The sequence below is a fragment of the Rhyacophila brunnea genome, unplaced genomic scaffold (genome assembly GCF_057557595.1).
Source record: "Rhyacophila brunnea isolate RB1 unplaced genomic scaffold, BYU_Rbru_1.0 scaffold_2, whole genome shotgun sequence".
Classification (NCBI taxonomy): domain Eukaryota; kingdom Metazoa; phylum Arthropoda; class Insecta; order Trichoptera; family Rhyacophilidae; genus Rhyacophila; species Rhyacophila brunnea.
The window spans coordinates 56,419,774-56,444,127 of NW_028232859.1; the positions used below are offsets into that span (position 1 = coordinate 56,419,774).

The 24,354-nt window shown below is 33.7% G+C and overlaps 1 protein-coding gene across 2 annotated transcripts; it reads right to left on the reverse strand.

Annotated features, from left to right (window-relative positions):
* Window positions 1-1,645: 1,645 nt before the first annotated feature.
* On the reverse strand, window positions 1,646-21,701 carry LOC147072565 (solute carrier family 12 member 8). 2 transcript variants are annotated; one of them, XM_085946965.1, is made up of 12 exons: window positions 21,368-21,701; window positions 21,048-21,288; window positions 19,965-20,145; window positions 15,721-15,866; window positions 14,676-14,910; window positions 11,548-11,749; window positions 10,331-10,565; window positions 8,680-8,873; window positions 7,833-7,956; window positions 6,316-6,480; window positions 5,107-5,285; window positions 1,646-2,632 (listed from the first exon to the last, which is right to left on the reverse strand). In XM_085946965.1, exons 2-12 carry the CDS (start codon window positions 21,261-21,263, stop codon window positions 2,470-2,472), a joined length of 2,040 nt encoding a protein of 679 aa, XP_085803091.1. In that variant the 5' UTR covers window positions 21,264-21,288; window positions 21,368-21,701; the 3' UTR covers window positions 1,646-2,469. The 2 variants fall into 2 exon arrangements, with proteins under 2 accessions (XP_085803091.1, XP_085803092.1); XM_085946966.1 differs by having other exon boundaries at window positions 21,584-21,694.
* Window positions 21,702-24,354: the final 2,653 nt, after the last annotated feature.

Genomic DNA, 24,354 nt, shown 5'->3' on the forward strand with positions numbered 1-24,354 from the left:
AAAATATTCAATAAATCGTAATAAAGTACACTATTTCATGAGCTAGTCGTTGAAAATAATTGTGACAGACTTTTTTTTTAAACATGATAAATTGCTTATTTTATGAAGGTAGTAAAAATAATCCTTAGATTTTATGACCCATTAACAGATCAGTGGCACAACTGCACTCCACTCAAAGGAAAAACAATAACTCGCATATTTCAGGGCTGTAGGTATTTAATTGTTGGTTGTTTATTGTATTTTCACATAGTTTTACTAGAGAACCAATGCCAAACAATTGTGTTTACAAATTGGAGAAATAAAAAATATTTCGTATTTTTTTATAATTCTAGCTTAACATATGGTGGTAAATACCTACCTACATTACTTGGTTACTTCAATTAATGGTTTATGACGCATGGTATTTATTTGCACAGATTTTAATTTGAAAGAATTGTATTGGAAATTTGGCACATCTATCGTAAACGAAATTAATGAAAATCATTTTTTTTTTTCAAAATTTTAGTATTTCCCCCCCATACATTTCATCATATTTTGTAATTCGTATTTATTTTCAGTCCCGTGGAATTCATATTAACAAGGTTTTACTGTATATGAAATACAAAATTTCCTGTGATGTGATAGGTCATGATTGGATTTTTTTAACCACTTGAGAATAATTTTTCAAAACATGCAGATGCATGCATACCTAAATGGCCATCTTTAAATATGCAACTGCTAAATTATGATGGGTTTCTGTGGTTTAATTTATGTAATTACCCTTTTTGTACATGTTATTTATTGCATGTCCCATACAGAGAATGCAAATACAATTTTAAAATGAATATTAGTATTATTATGAGACAATGTAAAGCATTGGTCCCAGGAATCTGATACACCATACATCAATAACTATATACATATTCTTTTCAATACAATCTGAAATATGAAAATACACTAAACATCTGGTAGTAAAATACTATTAAAATTTTTGAATTTTTTTTTTTAACTACATATGCAATAATTTAATTTTTGAAAACGAATGATAGGTTATAAAAAAATATCCTTGATAAAATTTGTGTTTCATTTATGAAACAATAACAATATTATGTAAGTACGTAGTTTGCATTGGACCAAAAAGAATTTCGTAATACAAGTACGATTCAGAAAATAATCTTTTGCTGGAATTTCAGAAAAATCCCATTACACATTAGTTGTTTAAATTAATAACACATTCCCGGACATGACGTCTATTTATGAACATTGTATTCTGTGAGATGTGATATGACAGGACGTCCATTGACGTCTTGTACTGTGGAACGGAATATGACACGACGTCGTATTTTGAAATAAATCAATATGTTACCTGCTACTTGTGTCACGGTGCAAACATATTTCCATTAGATAGTGTCGTATCTTAAGACAACTCATTTCTATATATCTAAATTCAAAATTTAAAAAATTAAATTTTTAATGTGTCATTTATTATCACTAACATGTATTAGCTAACATGTGTCTGCGAATGTGAACATGAGATTTTACTTTTATTACATGTGTCTGTTTCATATTACGTTATTGCGATTACACAATTAATATTACACATTCCACTGTTTAGTGAAAAAATACTTCCAAATCCGTCCATTTATCTTGGTTTTTTTTTTTTTTTAAATTGTAAAAATGTAAAATCAATTTGTCGAATCATATTAATTTATTGTGGTCATAGAAAACATTACCGAGTAATGCAGAAGTAAACATTTATTGACAGAAGCTTTGAAATTCCTAACATTCAAATTGTTGCAGTAGCAAAACTATCAATAAAAAATTCTACATCTATAAATGCAAAACAATATAGAGTACAATTATATACATTATGCATACATTCTATCAATGCTCCCCCTTCACACTGGGTGAAGGAAGCAAGGTGAATGTACGTGGTCACCACAGTGTAGAGAGCGACATACTCGATGTATGGCCCATGACCAGCAAATTTTTGCCATACTTCAGCGGTCGTTTAACACACATTAAAGGATGCCAACATTTACCTTGATTGGCCCATTGCGAAGAGGGAGCATTTGAATCAATAAAGCATTACCTATTCATTGTTTTTCTAATGGCAGTGAATAACTCTTAAACAATACAACATTCGACTGTCGTTGAAAACATGTTATAAAGCTTATTACCTAATGTCAATCTAATATAAAAAATGTTAACAGCCGTACGGTTATTTTTTCAATAGTGTTAATATAATAATAATATATTGGATTATCAAAATTTATTAATAAATTACTCACAACACCTAAGTGATAAAATATCAATATAAAAGTTGATTAATCTATCTTGTAAAGTTGATAATCTCAGTTCATACTAGAAGTAGTTAAATAAATAAATTCATTTATACTAATTAAGAGCTTTGATTCAAGCTCTGTTCGCTGTATAGATTTCTTAGTACAGATATGTTTAGTGTTAAATCAATAAACAATGCTAATAAAATTAGTCATCAACATTGACATAGTGTCCGTGCACCGTCGCAGACTGATGATACCTTCTTCTGGAGGCGAAATCTTCATTGTCTTCGTTTAATTGTGAGGAACTCACATCGACACCTGGATGGATAGGTGTCACCACAAACTGCTCATATGACATTACCCTTTTCCTGCAATTTAACAATATAATTATTATTTTTCACAAAAATGCAATATATCTCATTCTGTAAAAGCCGAACAGAAGGTTCAATGATCGTATTTCGTAGCTGTCGTCAAAATACACTTAATTTTATGTACTAAAGATTTGTTATGTGTGCATTGATATCAACACTGCCTGGTGTTTATCGGTATTGTATCGAAAGATAAATTGGTCAAAAACTTAATTTTCAACATCTAGCTATGTCCAAAGGGGAAGATAGCAATGGGCTACAACATGTTTGTGTAATAGATGAATCTTTGTGAAGTAATCAATTGGGTCTAGTGAGCAATGTTCCACCCAATTTGTCTATTATGTGTGCGTTTCAGAAACTCCCCCGACCAGTAAATTGTGTGCAACACTAATTATTATAATGCCACAAAAGAAAGTGTTAACCCTTTCCCGGCGACCGTATTCCAGTAGGATACGGCTAGTACGTAACACATGGGCGACCGTATAGCAGTCAGATACGCAAACCTTGACCTGTGGATAACGCAAGAAATATTTTTCATGCGGCATTGAGAATTTTATTAAAAAATAGCCCGATCTATCCGCCTACTTCCACCTATATAACTTTGTCAAAAATATGTTGTTTTAATTTCATAATCATCGATCTTTCGAACCCTCTCGATCTATTGAGATTCGCCGGTACGATTGCATCAGTTCAAATCTACGCGGTATTTTAGAGCGCCTGCGCACTAGGTATACAAAATATTTTCATTCGCGTTGAGTGTGCGCCGAGTGATTTACCTTGTAAAGTTGAATATTCACCGTGATATTTACAACACCATGTTTGCGGGAATAAAAGACAACCAAAAAACCGAACCGAAAACAATAATGTGTCGCGAAATATTTCTAAATATGTACTTGAACTTGTGTTCTGGATTATGTCATTTATTTTTATTACCCATGGTCGTGTGTCACCCCAATTGTTTAAAAAGTCATAAATCGAGCTCATTATTGTAAGTCGTAAATATGTGGTAAAGATTCGTCCAAACGGAATGAAAAAATGTAATATATTATTATATTTTAGTTAGGACGATTGCGAGTTTTACCAATAAATAACGAATTACTATGAAGGAATATCCAAAACGTATAAATAAACGTAAGTATAAAAAAAACACACACGGGTACACAACATAATATAAAATATAAATCATGGAATATTGACTTTTCAACTATATTACATATCATCTTTGCATGCAATTTAGTGTTTATAAAATTTTAAAACCTCACGCAAAAAATGTTTTTTTTTTAAATTACGCAGATCTTACAAAATAAATATTGTTTTTTTTATAAAACATAAAACGACAACCACTAACATAACACAATGCTCAATAAAACTGAAAAGTTTAATCTAGTAAAAATCCAAATTACACTCAAAAAGGAACAAAAAAATTATTACAATATTACAATCATTTGGACTCAACTTTACGTGACCCATAAAACTTGTAATAATATGCGACACAATAAAAGCTATTATTTTCAATATTTTTAATGGCATTTTTAAGTGTTTCTAACATGACTAAAATAAAATTAGTGTCAATGATTTATTTCTTTTCATAGGCGCACAATCCAACTGACGCGTTTTTACGTCATCAAAGATGGCTCCGAAATTTTTCAGTTCAATGGACTATGGACGTTTTTATTCAAGTAAACACAGCTAAATACAACAATCGATTCTATTTTTTAGTGTGGCACTTCGAACCTTATGTATCTAGGCATGATAACAGTAATACCAGCTATTTTTAATTGCCGTATTTATCATAATACAGCGAAGCAAAGCATTTAGAAAAACCTTACCGCAGACGGAGCTACTTTCATATTGAAACTTACGCGGCGGCCGGGTTAAGGAGGCAATTAACTTTATGTATGTTGGTGATTGTTTAGATTCCAGGGTTGGCGAACCTTTATACGTGTATAAATATTATATTTGTGTTAATATGTGTGCCAAAATTTCCCAAATATTATTTTTCTAGCGTGCCGAGCAGTTTTTCATGGGGAATGATAAATAGTTTTGAAGAATTCTATTAAAAAAGTTTAAAAATTACAATTACAAAAGACAGACGAATAAGTTCGCATTTTTTGTATGGCCGGCACTGTACGCCTGGCCATACCCGCTTTGGCACAGAACCGGTTTACTGTAATAATATATACAGTTTTAGAATCGGCTATTGAAAATGATGCTTCATTTTTAAATGGATCACAAAACATAATACCTACATGCTTTACTATTGATCGCATTCTTGGTAGTTCAGAGCACTTAATTTCAACATTTACAAATTTTTATAATGAAAAGTTTCATCCCAGTCATAAAAATATTAAAAAAAAAATTCTAGCATGTTTATAAAATGGGATAATGCAACTATATTGCAGAAATGGGCTGCCGAGTTTCATATTCTAGATATAGCTAGAATTAGAAAATATAATGTAAACAAAAATACACACCCCATAGCTTGAAGGCAGACATTTTTCAGCCAAACAAGAAATTTGAATTCGGCGGTGCGACCCGGCTTTACGGCAGGATTAGCAGTTCCAACGTAGAGCCAAACCAGCCACACCACAATAAGGCACCCCACTGCATAGCCCCAGTGGACCAAAAACATTATCACTATTTTAACTACAACCTGAAACATAAAAGCAAAGATCAATACATATCGTCGGTCCCTATTAAAAAAGTTGGATCTGAAATTTTGTGATTTTCGGATTATTACATAAAAGTTATTTAAACACTAAACATTTATATCACAATCACAGTTTTTTTTGTTTGTTTGAAAAATTTCGAGATACTCAAGTTAAAAATGACGGATCTACCGAGAGTGTCCGAATAACAATGTCGGTTCTTACCAACCAACATTGTTGGCTGGGCGTGGGTGAGCAAGATGCGTCGGATCTGACAGTTGCTGCTATGTTCACCGGACAGACGGATGTTTTTATAAACGTTTAGAAAAGTTTCTATAACCCGTATTTTTATTCATTATGGTAAGCAATAGGTCACAAAGGATATTTGATGAAACATCTTTGATTGCTCGTACTAAAAAATAGCATTTTGCAGATCCGACTTTTTTAATAGGGACCGACGATATAGTTATCAACCAAAGAGGGAGGTAATATTTTTCTAGTTTTACAATGCTTCATTCCCAGTCGGCTCTCTTTTTAGATGCGACTCCTTCGCAATAAACCAAAACTTTACTAACAATAATTTTTATATCACTCGTGATCGTTTTAGACATATTTTTATTATAAAAAGCATCAAATTACGTAAATTGATAGATCCGTACACCACGGAACCGTAAAATGAAATGATTAATTTAGGGGCGTTCCTCGTTTGAAAACGGAAGTGCTATTAACTGCGCAGGAGGGGCTTGTTAGTTCACAGTTTTAACACGTGGACAGAACGACAATACCAAGGTACATAGTCTCAAAATTTATCATTACTTGCCACGGCCTCAATGATGCACCAACTTGCTGGCTGTCATCAAAACGGTTGATGGTTCGAGTCATAGGGACATTTTTTCTTCAATTTTCGAATCGGCCGTGACATCTTTTCAGTCGGATTTACTCTAATAGCAAAATTGTACCGTCCGTAAAAAAAAATCACTTAGAAAATAGTTGTATTAGCTTCATCAAAAAGTAAAGACAATATTATTTACTAACCCCTCCAAGTGAAAACCATCGATTACATAGACTGGAATACCAGTTTTTAGTTTTCGAATGAATATTGGTGCTCCGTGCTCTTTCTGTTATTGGTTCATTTTCCACCGCAGTAGGATCGTCAGCATTTCCATTTTGTACTGGATAAACTTCTGTCGGCGATGTTCCCTAGATAAAAAAAATATACATATTGAAGTTCCTGATTCCCCGGGGCATATGGGAAATTACTTATTATTTATTTCTTATGATGTTCTATCTTTTCTTATCACATTGACTATTAATTTGGTATTAATGATAGATATTTTTATACTATAAAGGAGTGTTATTTTAAATGTCTTCATTTTAAAATTGAGAATAAAACCATTTTCTTTTCGGAAGATATTTGTGGTTGAAATTTTCAAATTAAACTCTGTCATCACTTGTGCTATACATGCACTAATGCGACAGCGACTACTACCAGAGATGTTGTGGTCACCAATGTCCATCATTTAATATGAAATCATGGTATTGAAATACACACTTGAATTTTGCGGCCAGCCACGTTGAATAGTATGATTTCATATTATATAAATAATGATGAAAATCGGTGGCTACAACAAATTAGGTCATGGCCGCATTGTATGTGCAGCGTTGACATTATGCTTTTGATAAATCATTTTTTTTATTTAACAGATAATTGACAACATTTAAGAATGTAACACTCTTTTATTGAACATAAATAATTTGAAAACATTTTTGAGAAATATATAAACACTAGAAAAAATCTTTTTGAAAACACCCAGCAGGATCGAACCTTGTCCCCCGGAATTTGCTCTCATGTGTCTGACCATTAAGCTATACGTGCCTTAATCTAATTGCGACGAAGTTAACTTATGTTCTAAATTCTAAATTTTGTATTTTAAATCAAATTATTTAATTACCTTACTTATTAACCAGTTTCAGGATCACTCCAAATTTTTGTTATTACATATTTGCATACTTGCTAATAATTTAATAAACTATTTTTTATATATTTTGTATATTCTTTCGTCCATGTTCGATCCTAATAGGATCATATGGGCCTCCACAGAGTGGAGGTTTGTATTGACAGATTTTGTTTTTACGAGAAATGGATGTCAGCCACTTGCTCAACTTATTAGGTCCATACTCTGACTCGTACACAAATTGAAAAACAATATGTGTACTTGCCAGACCCAGGATTCGAACCTGGGACCCTCGACACTATAGACCGGCGCTTAAGCCACGCGGCCATCGTGGGCGGCTAGATTATATATAAGTGTTTTCAAATTATGTATGTTCAATAAAATAATGTTACATTCTTAAATCTTGTGAATTATTCGACTGCGGCGTTTGCATTATGTTAACGGTACACTTTACTACATTATATCTCGAGAATGGCCTCTGCAAACGAGCCCGAGTTGTCAAGGAAGAAAACACTGTGACACCCGGAAAACAAAATCTGTTGTTTGGTTCATGAGGACGCTGAATAACATTGATTATTTATTAGAAGTTAAACTTACTGCGAGATTTTTATGCCTTGTCCTTTCAGGGAACAAAACATCCAAATCATTTGTGGTGGTTCCATAGTTATTTGAGTTCGGAGAGTCGTCTTGTGACGAGGAACGTTGAACTTGAGATTGAAATCTAAAAAAATATTTCATTATGAGTGTGGAAACATGACATTTTAACTAAAAATTATGCAATAAATTATACCACAAGATCCTCAAAAATCCTACAAGTATGCATGAAAGCTGATAAAATAATACCAAGGAATTTCCACAAGATTGTATACACTATAACAGCACAGATAATATACCCAAATTGAAAGCAAAATCACTATCATCATCCCATATTTTCTTGCCTTTGATGTTTCTTACGTCCACATCACTGGGGGTAGCCAATATTATAATTAACAACTTTTTTTAAAATTAGGATTTCGGGATGTGGCTGCATAGACGCATCCTCAAAATTCCTTGGACTCAGCGGGTGAGAAATGTTGACATCCTAAAACGAGTGGGAAAGGACGGAAAAGTTCTTTGTAGTATCAAAACCAGAAAACTACAATACGTCGGCCGATAAAAGTGCAGAATTCCACAACTTGTTCTCCAAGGAAAGATAAATGGTAAACGTAGCAGCGGATGACACTTCATTTCGTGGCTTAGGAACCTCCGTGATTGGAACAAGTGCAGCTCCACTAAAGTCTTTCGGGTAGCTGATGATAAAAGCAAAGATCATCCTAATAGTGGCCTACCTCCGTTGGGGGATGGCACGATAAGAATAAATAAGATGTACATTTGATAACTGGAGCTTTAATATCTCACTCTACTTTTAAAGAATATACATCAACAATAATAAGAAAATTCGTACCTCGCTTCTCTCATATGCTGCAAGTCGAAAGTCTGCGCCAGAGCAAAGTATGAATAGTCAATGCATGCGTAAGTTACGAGGAAAGGCATCGTCACGATAGGAGCGAGGCGGTTAATGTCCCCGATCAAAATAAACGTTATCGTCACAATGGCAACCACTGTCATCGAATAGACTGGAACTTTGTTAGGCCCTCTCTGAAAACAAAATCGAACATAGTATATAGGCTAAATCTCTAAATATTAAATTAACTAATACACAGTGAGTATTATGAATTTTTAGTTATCATTTCTCCTAGTACACATAATATGCAATATTGATGTTTCTGGCTCCTTGCTTAGGCCATTCTCAAGAGATAAGTATTGATTTGAATTCATGTGGGCCTTCACCACCTCCAATATTGTTCTTTAAAATGTCCTCTTATTTACCTTAGATTGCTACATGGACATGCAGAGAGTAAGGTGGTCCTTTTCTACTTTGTTCAGCCACCAGAGTAGTGGTTTCCTGATGTTGTTCTCACTCCAAATTTGTTGATGTTAGCTGTTTCGAGAACAGTACATAGTTCATTCTTTATATATTTCACATTCAGCGGATGTTGTACAGTTTGCAATTACATTGGCCCCGCCATACTTCATATTTAGTATATGATTTATGTGTTACGCCGAATGTGTGAAATTTCATATTACATAAAATCGGCAAAATTTTGCTTATTTCATGAAAAATGCAAGCCTGTTGCTTTATTCTTGAATTAGGAAAAATATCTGCCGAGTGCATGATTTTGGCAGTAATTTTTCTGCCTAGTTCATGCATTGGGCAAATTAGATAGTAGCGCTGCGGTGGTGTTTTTTGCAACTAAACCAAATGTGTCAAATGCTCATGCATTGGTCAAAATAGATGGTCGAGCTACGGTGGTGTTTTTTGCAACTAATCAAACTAACCTAATGTGTCAAACGTCATTGATTATATAAAAATATACCAATCAATAACTACAATGACGTTCATATCCATTTACTATGCCCAAAAAACATCTAGAACTATAATATGATAACGGAAGAATTTTTTTATACTTGAATTAGGTATTTTCGCGATTTGATTCGTGCTTGGGCCTCAGGCAATGGTCGATTGTTTGTTTGTGATAGTATGATTTGATAGTTTGTTGACACTTGTTAGCTAGCCTCAAAATGGACATTCAGTTGAATTCCGAGTTAAAAAACCTAACCTAACCTAATAATAATAATATTATGTCCAATTATAACTAATAAAACCATCCGTATTAAATTCACTTTTTCTACTGTTATGTTGACAGTTTAAGAATTCCATACCCTGCCAAATTCACGCACTCGGCAGATAAATTGCCTAATTCATGAATAATGCAAGCCCGTTGTCTTATCCATGAATTAGGCTAAATATTGCCGATTTCGTGTAATACGCAATTTCACACATTCAATGTAAGATATGCTTCCATGAAATTGGTGAGCTCGATTGAAATGTCAAGCCATGGAAGATAAATTGTTTGATAAACTATCTATTTGAAGTTATTTTTACTTTACCAAATATGAATTAATCATATTATATCTACCATGGCTGAAAACCCTTTTTTGATGGTCGTACTTCCTTTTACTAGCTAAAATTATGAATATAGTAATCAAATTACCCCTTTTCCTAAGACACCGAGACCAGGAATAACATTCTCATTCGCGATGCTTTGCAAGACTCGGGGAGTCCCGTACATGGCTCCCAGACAAGAGCTCATGGAGCTGACATACAACCCGGCTAGCAAGAGCACTTTCACCGCCGATACCTTTGCTGTGAGGAATGAGTCTTCAAGCAGCGCTGATCGTTGGCACGTTCCACCGAGGGTCACCACAAACGCCAGGTACAAGAATGTCCTGGAACAGTTCACAATAAGCTTTGATCAAACAGTGCAAGAGAATTTGATACAGTAAAAAATTACATGAATAATTTATTAGTATCATTTCTTATAATTCCGGGATTCCAGTAATCTCAATCCCAGTATTTTGGGATCAAAAATCAAGTGGGATTCCAGGATTGCAAATCCAACCTACTACTAAACAATTAAATTAAAATTATTTTAAATTGCTTGAAACAGATTCAGAAACATAAAAATTAGAAAAATCGTGGATCAACTAGGATTTCAACCCACGTATATTGCATACTGGGACCAAAATATCGCACGCTGTATATTCAAATCCCACTCGGTACACAGTTTTTTGTAGTTTTTCCAAATTTATGTATTTCAATAAAAAAGGTTTGCATTCTAAAAATCTAAAAACAAAATGGCTAGTTTTCATTTTACATATAAATAAATGATTCGAGAAACGTGTAATTATTTTAATGTATTGTCTTTCATCGACACAAGACATTTTTCTAAGCAATGCAAGTATTGAAGATTTGGATCCGAAGCTGTGTTGGGATTGGACCATATTATGTCCACTTGGCGTCTCAGATGCCACTCTTAATAATCTTACACTGATCGACACTGATCCGGTTAACCAGATGGCTGCTAATGACGTCTTAAGACACGAACTTTTCTGTGAACGGAACGCCGCTGATACATAAATGATGTCTTTGAACGTCCCGCTTTAAACGGGATTTTACTAACGTAAATCAATTATTTTAAACATACAAATATGTTGAACATACAACGACATATATTGGGAATATCGTCACATACTCAGAATTGAAACAAAATTCGTTTTCACCACTTGAAACGTAAATTGATTTTAATTTTTTATTTTTGCAATAAAATTCGCGGCATGCAAGGTACCGCCATACATACACCTACCGGCAGTAAAAAGGTTAAACGTTCGATATTTAAAATGGTTTTCAAGTTAATAAATAATAATATACCCTGTTATAATGGCAGCAAGAGACCCATTAGGTATATTAGTGGAGGGTGCTTTGAGATCGCCGCTCATGTTAATTCCAGCGAGGATTCCAGTCACAGTTGGGAAGAAGACTCCAAATACGGTGAACCATGTATATCCATCATGATAGTCTGACCATGTGTTGTTGCCCATGTTTCCGTACAACCATCCATCAAAACCGCTCCCTGAAATGGATGTTAACAAATAGAGAATCGAAAAAGCAGCATTTGGTATTTTTTGTGCCCTGAATTTATTAAATACATACAGTTGTTGATTGAAGTAAAAGAAACATCATGTAAAATTCTGTTTAATTAAAGTCCATATTATAATATTTCAATAATAATAAAAGTCTTTGCAGATTAAAAATGCTTTTGAGCTGGTATGGTATTGGAGACGTATGGTCAGAATCCACATGACAGTTATGGATGCAATAAATTCATTCTTGAATAGCTAAGAACAAAAGACAGACTCAAACGGAGGGTGACAGCTTGAAGAGACTGGTCATCATTGAAAGAGGAAGAAAACCTGGTTCAATTAAGTCTAGTGATAGTGGGGGAAAATTGTGACCAGAGACCAAATATTTACCGAAGGTATTAGGTACCGCCTCAGGCTGTCCGTTCTTTATAAAATGTAATAATAATGTACAGAATAGGGAATCCAATCCCGGGATCTCGAATAATTTTCGATAAATATGAATCCTGAAACTTACAGGATCAATTTTTTATCAATCATAATCAATTATTAGTATGTGTACAAAATCATTATGTTAGTGACAATGTCACAGGAATAATTGCTGGATAGGTACTCACGGATAATAAATAACTATTATTTGCTTTATGCAATCATAACAACATCAGAAAAATAATAAATTTGTTTATTTAAGCAGTAAGATGCCACCGAACGGCGTCTAACCGCCAGTGCCACAGAGGTGCAGGCACGCACATGTTTCTACACCGAATTTTATGAATGTATGTTTTAATTTTCTCATTGAATTTAATACAAACATATCCACGAATACATACCAATTGTTAGAATCTCGGAATGTTTGTGAATTTTATTTATTGTCAACACAACATGTTATTTTTTATTTTAATTGAACTTGTATTTGGATTTGTTATCTTTTCTTAAATAAATAAATAATATTAACAATGAACAGTATAAACTTTACTATACTATAGATTTTTGACCGATTTTATCAATGCCATGTGTATATATAAAAATTTAATATTAACTATCGAAAAAAATGTCAATCCCAGGACCAGTCCTGAGATAGTCAAATTGAAATCCCGGGATCAAAATTTTGACTCGGGATTGGATTCTCTAGTCATGACCAATCATCAACCTTAAATAGTAATTCAGGTACCAATTTGATCGTTTTGATGCTTGCTGAGATAGGTCATAAGATACATTGTGTAACTTGTGTCAAAAATAAGTAAACCAAACATTATAATTCGCCATTATATTAAAATCTTCTCTCATATTTTCTTCAAATGTGACTGCACACTATTGCAGATTGTATTTGGACAAGTAACAAGTTGCTGATTCTATTCATTAGAATATTATTTTTGTTACGAATTGTTATAGTCTGTTTAATCTATACTATAATTTGAAGAATATATTTGGATGAATGTTTGTACCGTCCTTCGGTTTTTCTTTATACAAATCCACACGCGCAGTTCGATTACGACAAAATTTGGACAGTAGACGGAGGCCGACGAGCCGGAGTGTGTGGTCCCGAATTTCAGATTTAACCCGTTGCACTTACGTTGTGTTTATGGTTTTTGCGGAAAAAGGCCGCCGCGTACAGGGCTTTGAAATGCGGAAGTTAGTGCTGCAACCCCCATTTTTTATTGAATATGTCGCTAGCATGTGTACATTAAAAAATATTGCCGTTTATTTCAGCTCGATCGGAGGTTAAATGGCAAAGTTAGATGCAAATATTTGTGTTATTAAAAACGCTAATCGCCGGTGCTGCCGAGGCTCAGCGAGACTCACCCTAGGTGCAATTTTCAGCTCTGACAGATTGCATAAATAGATAATCTGATGATTTGGCGTAAACAATTCCATCGCGTTTCCGTGCTATAATAAAATTATCCTTTTTGTTAAATTTGGAGAGTAGATGGAGGCCAATGAGCTGGAGTGCGTGGTCGGGGTGTCGAATTTCAGATTTAACCCGTTGTACCACGGAGACAGTTTTATGGTTTTTGTGGAAAAAGGGCGCTGCATACAGGGCCTTGAAACGCGCAAGTTAGTGCTGCAACCCCCATTTTTATTGAAAATGTCGCTAGAATGTGTACATTTAAAAAATATTGGCGTTTATTTCGGCTCGATCGGAGGTCAAATGGCAAAGTTAGATGCAAATAATTGTGTTATTAGAATCGCTAATCGGCAGGTTGGCGCGGGCGACGCAGTGCTGCCACATTAGATCGGAATGCTTCACTCACGGACATTAATAAAATTGTATGTAGCGGCATCAGAGCCGGAGTGCGTGGTCAGGTTCTCGAATTTCAGATTTAACCCGTTGCACCCTGGGACAGTTTTACAATAATAAATTGAATATGTACCACTTTTTAAGATATTTAAATGCAATAAATGTACAAAAATATACTATATTATGTTAAAAATAAAAATCTCTATATTTTTTTACTTTTTTAAATTCAATCCTTTGCACTCTACGTATTAAATTTAGAATTTTTTTTTTTCAAATATTAAACCATTCCACTCCCGGGCAGCGCCGGGTGACACTGCCAGTAATTAATAAAGTTCAGAGACTTTTATTATATAGGTAAATGTCAAAATGACACCATTGACAAATGCAATAGCAATGTTTAATTTTAGCTTATGACTTCATGAAAGGATACAATGTGCCAAAGGGCCTATTAGCGATAAAGTTGGCGGGATTTGTTGAGTTTGCTCATGTGATTTGGGCATTATAGTTGCATATTGTTACTAAATGGCGGCTAAAACTAGTATAAATAAATTGTTTTTTTAATTCTTTATTAAATTTATAATATTTTCTTATCTACATCACAGCAGTAGGTAAGTGATCGTAAAAATTCCACAAATCCCTAAGATATTACGGTCTACAATAAAAAAAAAATGTTAACTCACCGACATCCACGTGTACGAAAGACCCAACCATGAAATCAAGCGCTGCCAAGAGCAATACTAAAAGAAGTACAAACTGAAGTTTGACAACCCATTTGACTCCTGCAATATTGATCGTTCCGAGTAAGAGGACGGCGCCCCCTGCGAACCCTCGGGCCGCCCATACATTGTCTCCGAAGCCCACCAGACCTGCCATCGATTCACCAAATCCCAGCACATTCAAGGCACATCCTACAGCCTGAAAAACATACAAGAATCCCCACTTATTATTGCATTTATATTATTTACATAACATGCAGTCAATTCCGCTTAATTGGGACTAGGGAATTTTGGCTCAATAAAGCGAATTCAGCCGCGTACTGACTGAGTGAGCAGCCTCGCTATAGATAACATATGTAAAAGCCTTGCGAGGCAAATGCTCGGTCAGTCAGTACGCGACTCGCCTGAGGCAAAGGCCGCCTCGCCTGAGCGTTGCCGTGGCCGATATAAGCGTTCTCAGTTTTGTCGATGCTCAAAGGTGCTGTGCGCGGCAGCCTGGCGCAACGATTTTCGTGAAGCAAATGCCCGAGGCTGCTCGCTCAGTCAGTACACGGCGAATGAATAATTTTCTTTAGTAGAAAAAAAATCATTTTCTTATAGCCTTACAATAGCCAGGAGAAAAATACATTCTAAAATAAAATAATAAGTGCATACAAATTTAATTTTGCAAAAATGTATTAAGTGTGTAACATAATAATATGTATTTTGATCTAAAAATATACTGTCCCAATTAAGCGATGTAAATTACTGTTATTTCCACGGTTTGGTTTCTGTTCCTTGAGATCAGGTTCAAATAAGCGGCTGCCCCAATTAACGCGTGGCCCAATTAAGTGAAATCGTCTGTACATATTTACGGTTTAGTTCGAGTTTGGTTTAGTACTCTGTATTCATTCTAAAAAAACAGTTCAAATCATATTTTTTAAATTTAGAAACCAAATATATCATATGACACACAAATATGGAAATAAACCAGTTTAAAAATAATTAGAGAATGAATTTAATTTAATACCTGTCCAAAACAATAGAGAAGACCGAGGGATCCACCGAACCGGGATCCGAGTGTGTGAGAGAGCAGAAAATAAACGCCTCCGCTTTCTATCCGGCACCGTTCACAAATCCCAACAGCTGATAATACTGATACTAAGGCCACAAATACTGAAAAATAAAAATGGATTATCATTTCTACAAAATAGAAATACAGTAAACTTTCATCACACAATTAATTAGTACGACTTCTCTGTTGAATAGATATCGATGAATATACACTATCATCTCTACAGCATTTATCTACTTATGTTTCAAATGGAAATATAGCTTAAGCTAGCTTTTCGAACGTGGTGATCGGGACAGGACACTGACCTAACTGCTTTGAGAGATGTATCTGTTGAGCGCGACACTACATCTCTAGCTGTAGACTGGGGCTTCTATATTGAGACATACACGTCATCATGGTCATTTTTTGGACTAAAATCGTTGCAGTTGCTAGCATGCAAAAAACGCGTGGCATAATACTGTAATCGCATACAGTGCCTTGACGTAGATATCAATATATAGAAGGCACACAGTAGTATCACATGTCATTGTTGTATGCTGTAGTCACCGAGTTCAAAGGCCAGTTTTCGCTTTATATTTAAGGGGGGACATGCTCGTCGTAGGTCAAAATTGAGTTTTTATTGTATTTTCAAACCATGATCCTGGACACTCCTTAAACGTTGTAGATAATCTATTTATATAATTTTGAAGCCTTATTATCCTTTATATTTATTTTAAACATTTGATGACTGCATAAAGTATTTTTGTTACATAAAATAGTATTCTTTTAAACCTCTCGCTCTAATGTTTTAGAATATAGTCATATTTCGGTACATGAATGTGCATTGGTGTTAAGATTTTTTACATTTATTAATTTTTAATCGCATTTATAAAACCATTAGTATAATTTATGACGAGAAAATTTTAGTAAAATATTCACGATAAAAAATTATATTGATAATCTGTGATCCCAAATTTGACAAGAATTAGGCATTTTATTATTCAAAAAATCGGCAAGATTAACACATTTGAAGATAATTCTAAAGATACTCATTATAAGCTATGTTTTTGACCATTCAAGTGTGATAAACATCCTACAAATAATGATTGCTTTATAATAATTATTGACCTAAGAATAAGGTAGTGTTTTTTTGAAATACGCCATTTCTTTTGGCATTCCCCAGTGGTTAAGCTACAACAGAGGGGGGCAAACTTTTTGGGTGGAGGGCCAAATTCAAGAATTCAAAATGAGCGGCGGGCCGCAAGTAAAATACCATTTTTAGATATACACTATATGTTATCACGAAAAATAAACATTACAAAAAAATTTATGAGAGGAATGAAACTGTTTTTAACATTTTTTTTAAATGCAGGTGTTAATTTTGTAGTTGATATTCTCAAAACTTCTTGTAAATAGGCATCGGAGATATTTGATCATAAAGAATTTTTATTTAGGTTCATGATCGAAAATGTTTGATCACATATATAGGTTGATCCAAAAATAACGAATATTTTTCTTGCATAATCTTTAAGTTGGTCGAATTTGTCTAAATTAAGGGCATTGTAAAATTTGGAGATTTTTTCACGACGAATCAATTCTGTTAAATCAGTCTCACACTGCAGATCAATAATCTCAAGTTGTAGCTCTGTCGGTACACTATCAATTTCTATTGAAAATGGATCCCGTACTATTGCTAAACTTGTCTCAATTTTTCGGAAGTCACCAAATCTTTGTGAAAAATCATCATTCAGAGCTTTATTACCATATTCTTCAAATTTATATTCTGGTTTATTCAGCAACTTCAAAGTTGGAAAGTGGTCCATGTCGTTATTCGATATATTTGTCGAAGGAATAACCTGAGTTTTAATTGAAATTCTTTCAAACTTTTTTACCATATCATGGGCATATATTTTTTTTCCTTGCAACGCGGAGTTTAAAGTATTTAAATGTGTCACGATGTTTAACGTAGAAAATAGTGGTTACATAGTGTGAGACAAGACGCAAGAAAGACGTACTGAGATAATACATTTACGAAACAAAGAATTCTTCAAATTTTATTCTATTGACAATATTTTTTAAAAAATTATAAAAGAGGTACAATTAATGATGGCGGGCCGCAAAAAAATACCCGGCAGGCCACATGCGGCCCGCAGTTTGCCCCCCCCTGAGCTACAACATACGGCCGTAGCCATAAATTGACAAACTATAATTAAAGTAGGGAGTAAAATTATGTTAACGCGCGTGTTTAAACATGTACCTAACCGAATTTTTTTTTATTTTTTTTAAACGGTACATGTTCAAACACGCGCGTCAATATCATAAGATGTTTATCACACTTGATGGTCAAAGACATAGCTTATAATAAGTATCTTTAGAATCATCTTCAAATGTGTTAATCTTGCCGATTTTTTGAATAATAAAATGCCTAATTCTTGTCAAATTTGGGATCACAGAGATTATCAATATAATTTTTTATCGTAAATATTTTACTAAAATTATCTCGTCATAAATTATACTAATTCATAATTCACACCCACGGTGGCCGCGCGGCATAAGCGTTGGACTATCACGCTGTGGGTCTCAGGTTCGAATCCTGGGTCTGGCAAGTACACATATTGTTTTTCAGTTTGTGTGTGAGTCAGGGTATGGACCTAATAGGTTGAGCAAGTGGCTGACACCCATTTCTCGTAAAAAACAAAATCTGTTAATACAAACCTCTACTCTGTGGAGGCCCATATGATCCTATTAGGATCGGACATGGTTAAATAAAATAAAAATAATATAAAATTATACTAATGGTTTTATAAATGCGATTAAAAATTAATAAATGTAAAAAATCTTAACACCACTGCACATTCATGTACCGAAATATGACTATATTCTAAAACATTAGAGCGAGAGGTTTAAAAGAATACTATTTTATGTAACAAAAATACTTTATGCAGTCATCAAATATGTTTAAAATAAATATAAAGGATAATAAGGCTTCAAAATTATATAAATAGATTATCTACAACGTTTAAGGAGTTTCCTGCTTTTGTACCTACTTATACTGCGTTTTCACATATTAATTTTTGTTGTTCAACTTTCTTTTGAAGATTGAAAAACAAATTGATAGGAATGTTGCCACATATCAATTATTTAAGTTGTTAGTTCGTTAACATCATATCGTCCGACCATTTCAACACTCTTTTCAAGATGTTAATTTTTTTAAAACAAAAACAAAAGCGTTCTGTGACACACGGCAGCACACTAATTATATTCAAATCTAAAGAAGTTTCCGCATGCCGATGGATTGTTGACTCAAATAATGATTTACAGCTGAATCAACTAAAAATAGAAAAGACATTAACTTTCAACATACAAGTTGATCGACTTTGTTGAAATATGGTTTCCATTTTATCAATTGAGTTTTAGTTGTCATTTACCAGACAATTGTATAACAAAAAATCCACATGTGGGAGAGCAGCGTAGGTGAAAGCTAGAAATATGAATACAGTACACTCTCAGTAATCCGCCGCTCGATAATCCGACAAAAACTATAATCCGCTGTTATTTTTACAAGTTGAAAGTACAAAATCGAGCTCTATAAATCGCCGATATTCGATTGACAAATTCAGTAATCCGCCGCGTACAAGTATAGAACGCAGATGAGACGGGTTTATTTTGGAAATTTCTCCTTTGTAAAATATACATTCATCGTGAAGAAAGTAATGTACCAGGGAGGAAAGTGCCCAAGGACCGCATCGCAACCGGGACACACAAACTGAAGCTTTTGGTCATAGGGAAAGCCAGGAATCCTAAGTCATTCAAGAATATCTGCCTCACTGAACAGAATCAACTGATTTACTGTTTAATATTTAGTTAATAAACTTAGTTTATAAATATATATAATTTAGTAAATACTTGATTTTGATTATAAAAAAACTGTAATTTGCTAATACAAATTTCTCAAAAAAACCATTTTTACGAAATACCTATTTTAATCTTTACCATATTTTGTATGAAGGATGCACTATAATCCGCCGCATTCACTAATTGGACACTTTTTTGGGGTGACGGATTACTGAGAAAGTACTGTACAAACTTTTCCATTTTTTTAGGATAATTGTATGTATTCATAGCGGCTCAGTTTCTTACTAGTTAATTTGTAGAATTGATTGATGGCAACTGCTCAGTTTCTACTAAGATGGATCTACGATGAATATATGACAACAAACCTGTGAATAAGACTATTAGGACAGCATTTACAACACCCGCTTGGCCGACCATCCATCCCGATCGGAGAAAGACTATAACTCCAAAAATATTTATCAAACAAGATGTGAAGACTCCGTCCCAAGTTCCAAATAATACTGGTTGAGAGATGAAAAAATTTGATCTCCACCAAGGCACGTCACCCTGTGAAACAATTAAAGGGAATTTATAATCGATTTGTATATTGTTTAAATTCAGTGAGTGAATGAGATTGAATGAGTTGGTATAACAATTAAGTGAATAACAAATGGCAGTGATTTTACTAGTGCATGCGATCATCGCACTCGATTCCACATTTTGTGCATTTTACAATTAATTTTGGCTGAAATATCATTAATATTATTAGTCGATTTTACTTATGCGATAATCATATTTAATTCGATTTTAATCAAAATTTTAAGCATATTGAGTTCAGGTGGAAAAAGAACATAAATACGCCGGCACAAACATACCCAAATTTGACCGAATAGAGACTTACCATACGTATGTCTACCAACTTAAATTTTCACAGTACTTATTACGAATTTACTAATTATTGTAGATAACTATTGATAGCCACTGATAACCGCCTTGTGTATGGAATGGCTTCCATGTTAATTTGGACCAATGAAAATAACGGAAACGTGCTAATTGTTAAGAATAGCTGCGCTGAGAACCATATGCATATTTATATAAATGGGTGTATGTACTGCAGAATCGGACAATACGTAGTCAGTGTCACCACACATTTAGAGGCAAAATTGAAAATGTAACCGACAGCTGTCAAAATAATTAAGTATCATACACGGAATTCAAGCAAAAAATATTGTATTGTACCTACTTAGTACTCAGTAAAAATGCAAATGCGTCTGAATTTGAAATCATGCAGTGTTGATTAAAACCATTTTTAATTGTGCTGATTTGACAGAAATGTGGTATAAAAAAAATGAAAAACTGCAACAAAAAATTAACTTCTCCAATTTTTTTTAATAGTTTGATAGGTATGTTGATGTTTTAGCAATGTATTGCCAGCCATAATAGTATTTTTTTCTGTGAATGTCTTTTACCTGTTCTTCGGCGAAAATTTCATTAGCTCCAGAAGCCTGATGGCCACCAGCGCCATACTGGTATTCATTTCCTAAATCTACAAATCCTCCTGAATTCCTTCGACCTCTTCCTCTACCGAATACCGATGGACCTTCATCGCGGAGTCCAAAACTGTCCAAATCTCTTCGGCGGGCATTCGTGCCCGTTCCGGCTCTGCTGAATCTATCTGAATCCATGTTATCTCATACGAATATTCAGAATCTAGAAAATAAACGAAAGCGTCAATATTAAAATCATTCTGAAGATTTGATAATCAAAATGAAGTAGAGAATCTACCGACCTTTACACAGTCACAGTTGTAGAAATTAATATTGATTGTTGACGTGAATTGTACCAAATCGATTCCATTTGCTAAATTATATGAAATTTTTAAGACGATCTGCGTGTTTTAAATTGTGTGGGATTTGAAAGCATTTTTATTATCAACTCTTAGGAAATTAGTAATAATGAGGGCAACATATTTTTGAATAACAATGTGATGATGATATTCACTAACCAGCAGTACTTTCGTGAAAATTGAAAGCCCGGTATCACCATATATAATATTATGTGGAAAAAGCTGTCACAGTGAGTAATCAGTGTGACATTTACCGATGGCTGAACTGACGTTTACCAAAACAAAAACTATTGCGCTAACTAGTCTTGCGTACGTGGTCAAGCGTAATTTTATAAGGGATACAAGTTCATAATACGTATATTTTATCAACTAATAATTTGTATCTTACTTAAATCAGTTTGGATTTTTTCTAGTGAATCGGCCCAAAATTAAATAAAATCGAATTATACCTATCTGTTTTATTAACTATGTAGGTATATGATTTTTTTCTTAAAACAAAGCGTTAAAACGAAACTGGTGAATATTAATTTTAACTCAATAATAATTATATTACTATAATTTCATTAATACTTTTAATTTCTGTAAGATTGTACTTATTTGGAACTTATATGTGCCTATGTAGATATTAATAATATGTAAGTACCTATAGGCATTTTCAGAATCTATAATAAAATAATTATTAATTATTATTGTAAGTATTATTTGGGATTTTTCGGCGCCCCGCTTGCTCAATCTCTGGCACTTAGATTAATAGATACTTAGGTATATTATTTGTATAATATTATATTATTTAAAAAAAAAATTGTATGTAGGTACCTACCTATTATAGGTACCTAGCTATTATTATAAATTATTATAATAATACTAATATTGAATACCTACTGTAAATGATAGGTAGGTACATCGGGTATTATATTATAGTTATCGTTAAAAAAGTGTATCATAATGCTGATGTCTTTTCAATATTAGATAGCAATGTGAATTATCTGTCATCAATACGTCATTATCAGCTCTCATGACAACATTGTTATCTATGTTTACGTCACAGTCACAGTATTTAATTTCACATTAGGTAGGTACCTAGTTACTGTTTTTTTCATGTCGATTAAGGCCATGCATTAGTTATTCCATTTTATGTTCTGTTTATTGTTCTATTAGTAACAATAATAATATATTAATTGACATGTTTTCTTTTTAAAGTAAATGGGTAACGTTTTTAGTCATCTTTACACGATTTTAGAATTAATTGACCCGTCGCCATCACGCAGCAAAGTGACGTGTTTCTGACTCGACATTCTCTCACTGAATGGCAGCGAGTCCAAAATTTCGTTGCGCCTACAGTTAAAAATTATTTGGCGTTTTACTGATGCGTCACCTTAATCATCCAGTGGCGGATCTATATAAGTATTGCGGACGAGATCTTGCAATGAGGGGGGGGGGAGGTGTTGTTCACTAGGGGCCCTTTTTAAAACAAAATTACGTAAATTTAAGGAACCTACATCTACAATAATAATATCATAAAACAGCTTGTCGAAATACGGGGCATGGTGAAAAGGTTTTGTAATATTATTTTTTTTTACAAGAAATGGATGTTAGCCACTTGCTCAACCTATTGGGTCCATGCTCTGGATTAAAACACACATTGAAAAACAATAAGTAGGTGAATTTTGCCAAACCTGGGATTTGAACCTGAGACTCTCGACTTACCAAGCGAATACATTACCACTCGGCCATCATGAGCGGTTTGGAGGTAGGTAACAGTAACGTCCCGTAGGGGTAGGCAGACTGAGCGTCGTTTGGGGGCGGAAGTTACTCGAAGGGCGGCAAATCGAGTAGAATCATTTGGTGTATACCCAGGGCTTTTTTTTTTTAAAAACAAAGGTGCCGGAACTCACTTCTTGCGAAACTTCTTACCTACTAAAGAAAATTATATTCAAATATCATTTAAAGCAACTTTTCCTGTGCCACTAAGCGCATAAATTAAACAAACAAACACATACAAATAAACAACTAATGTTGTAAAAAATTAAATTGTGAAAACACTATATAAACGTGAACATTATATTGTCTAATTGCTTTTAAAACGTTAAAAATACCATGAAAGAAGGTGCCAGAATGCCGTTCCACCGCGTTACATTACAAAAAAAGCCCTGTGTATACCTATATAAATATATATCTTTCCATAAAAAAATCAGCTCACTGGTTGGAAACAAAATGTATTAATTAACATAAAAGGTTTAACAGGATTGAATTTTTTTGTCGGGTTCGCGATGTCTAGTTTACTTCCGTCGCCCTTCGACGTACATGGTGACCAGAAACGACACGTGCATGGATGATAAAAAATAGTCTATAAAAATGGGGCGTTACTATGGCGTTGCCTAGGGACGTCACTGGTAGGTAATAAATATATTAATTATTCTTACATAATGTTACAACCATCTTGTTACTATGCAACGTCAGGAAAAACAGTCTTTCATAATATTATTTTCACACTGTTTCCCTCAAATCTTCTAATTCTGATAAATAGTTCTAAAAAAAATTGTATCGTGTATTTATTCACTCTGCATACCTACTATCACTTTACGCAAACGAAGCCGCGGGCTATCGCTAGTTGGTTATACATTTAGAATGAACCTTATTAAATATTTTTATTGTTATACGGTTTACAGAAAATTGACAGCCATTGAGCAATCGTAAAATTAAGTCTAATTAACTAATTTAATTCCAGGAATTTTATCACATATTTGTCTATTTTTTGTTTCTGCATTATTCAGAAAATGATAAAAAGAAAAATCTTGGAGTACCTAACTCATTAACTTAGTTGTATGTATATAATATACCTATAGGTATACTATTATTATATAATATTAAATATATCTACTATTATTCAAAACTCCAATTCGTGTTATCAGCATTATACGTACTGAAAT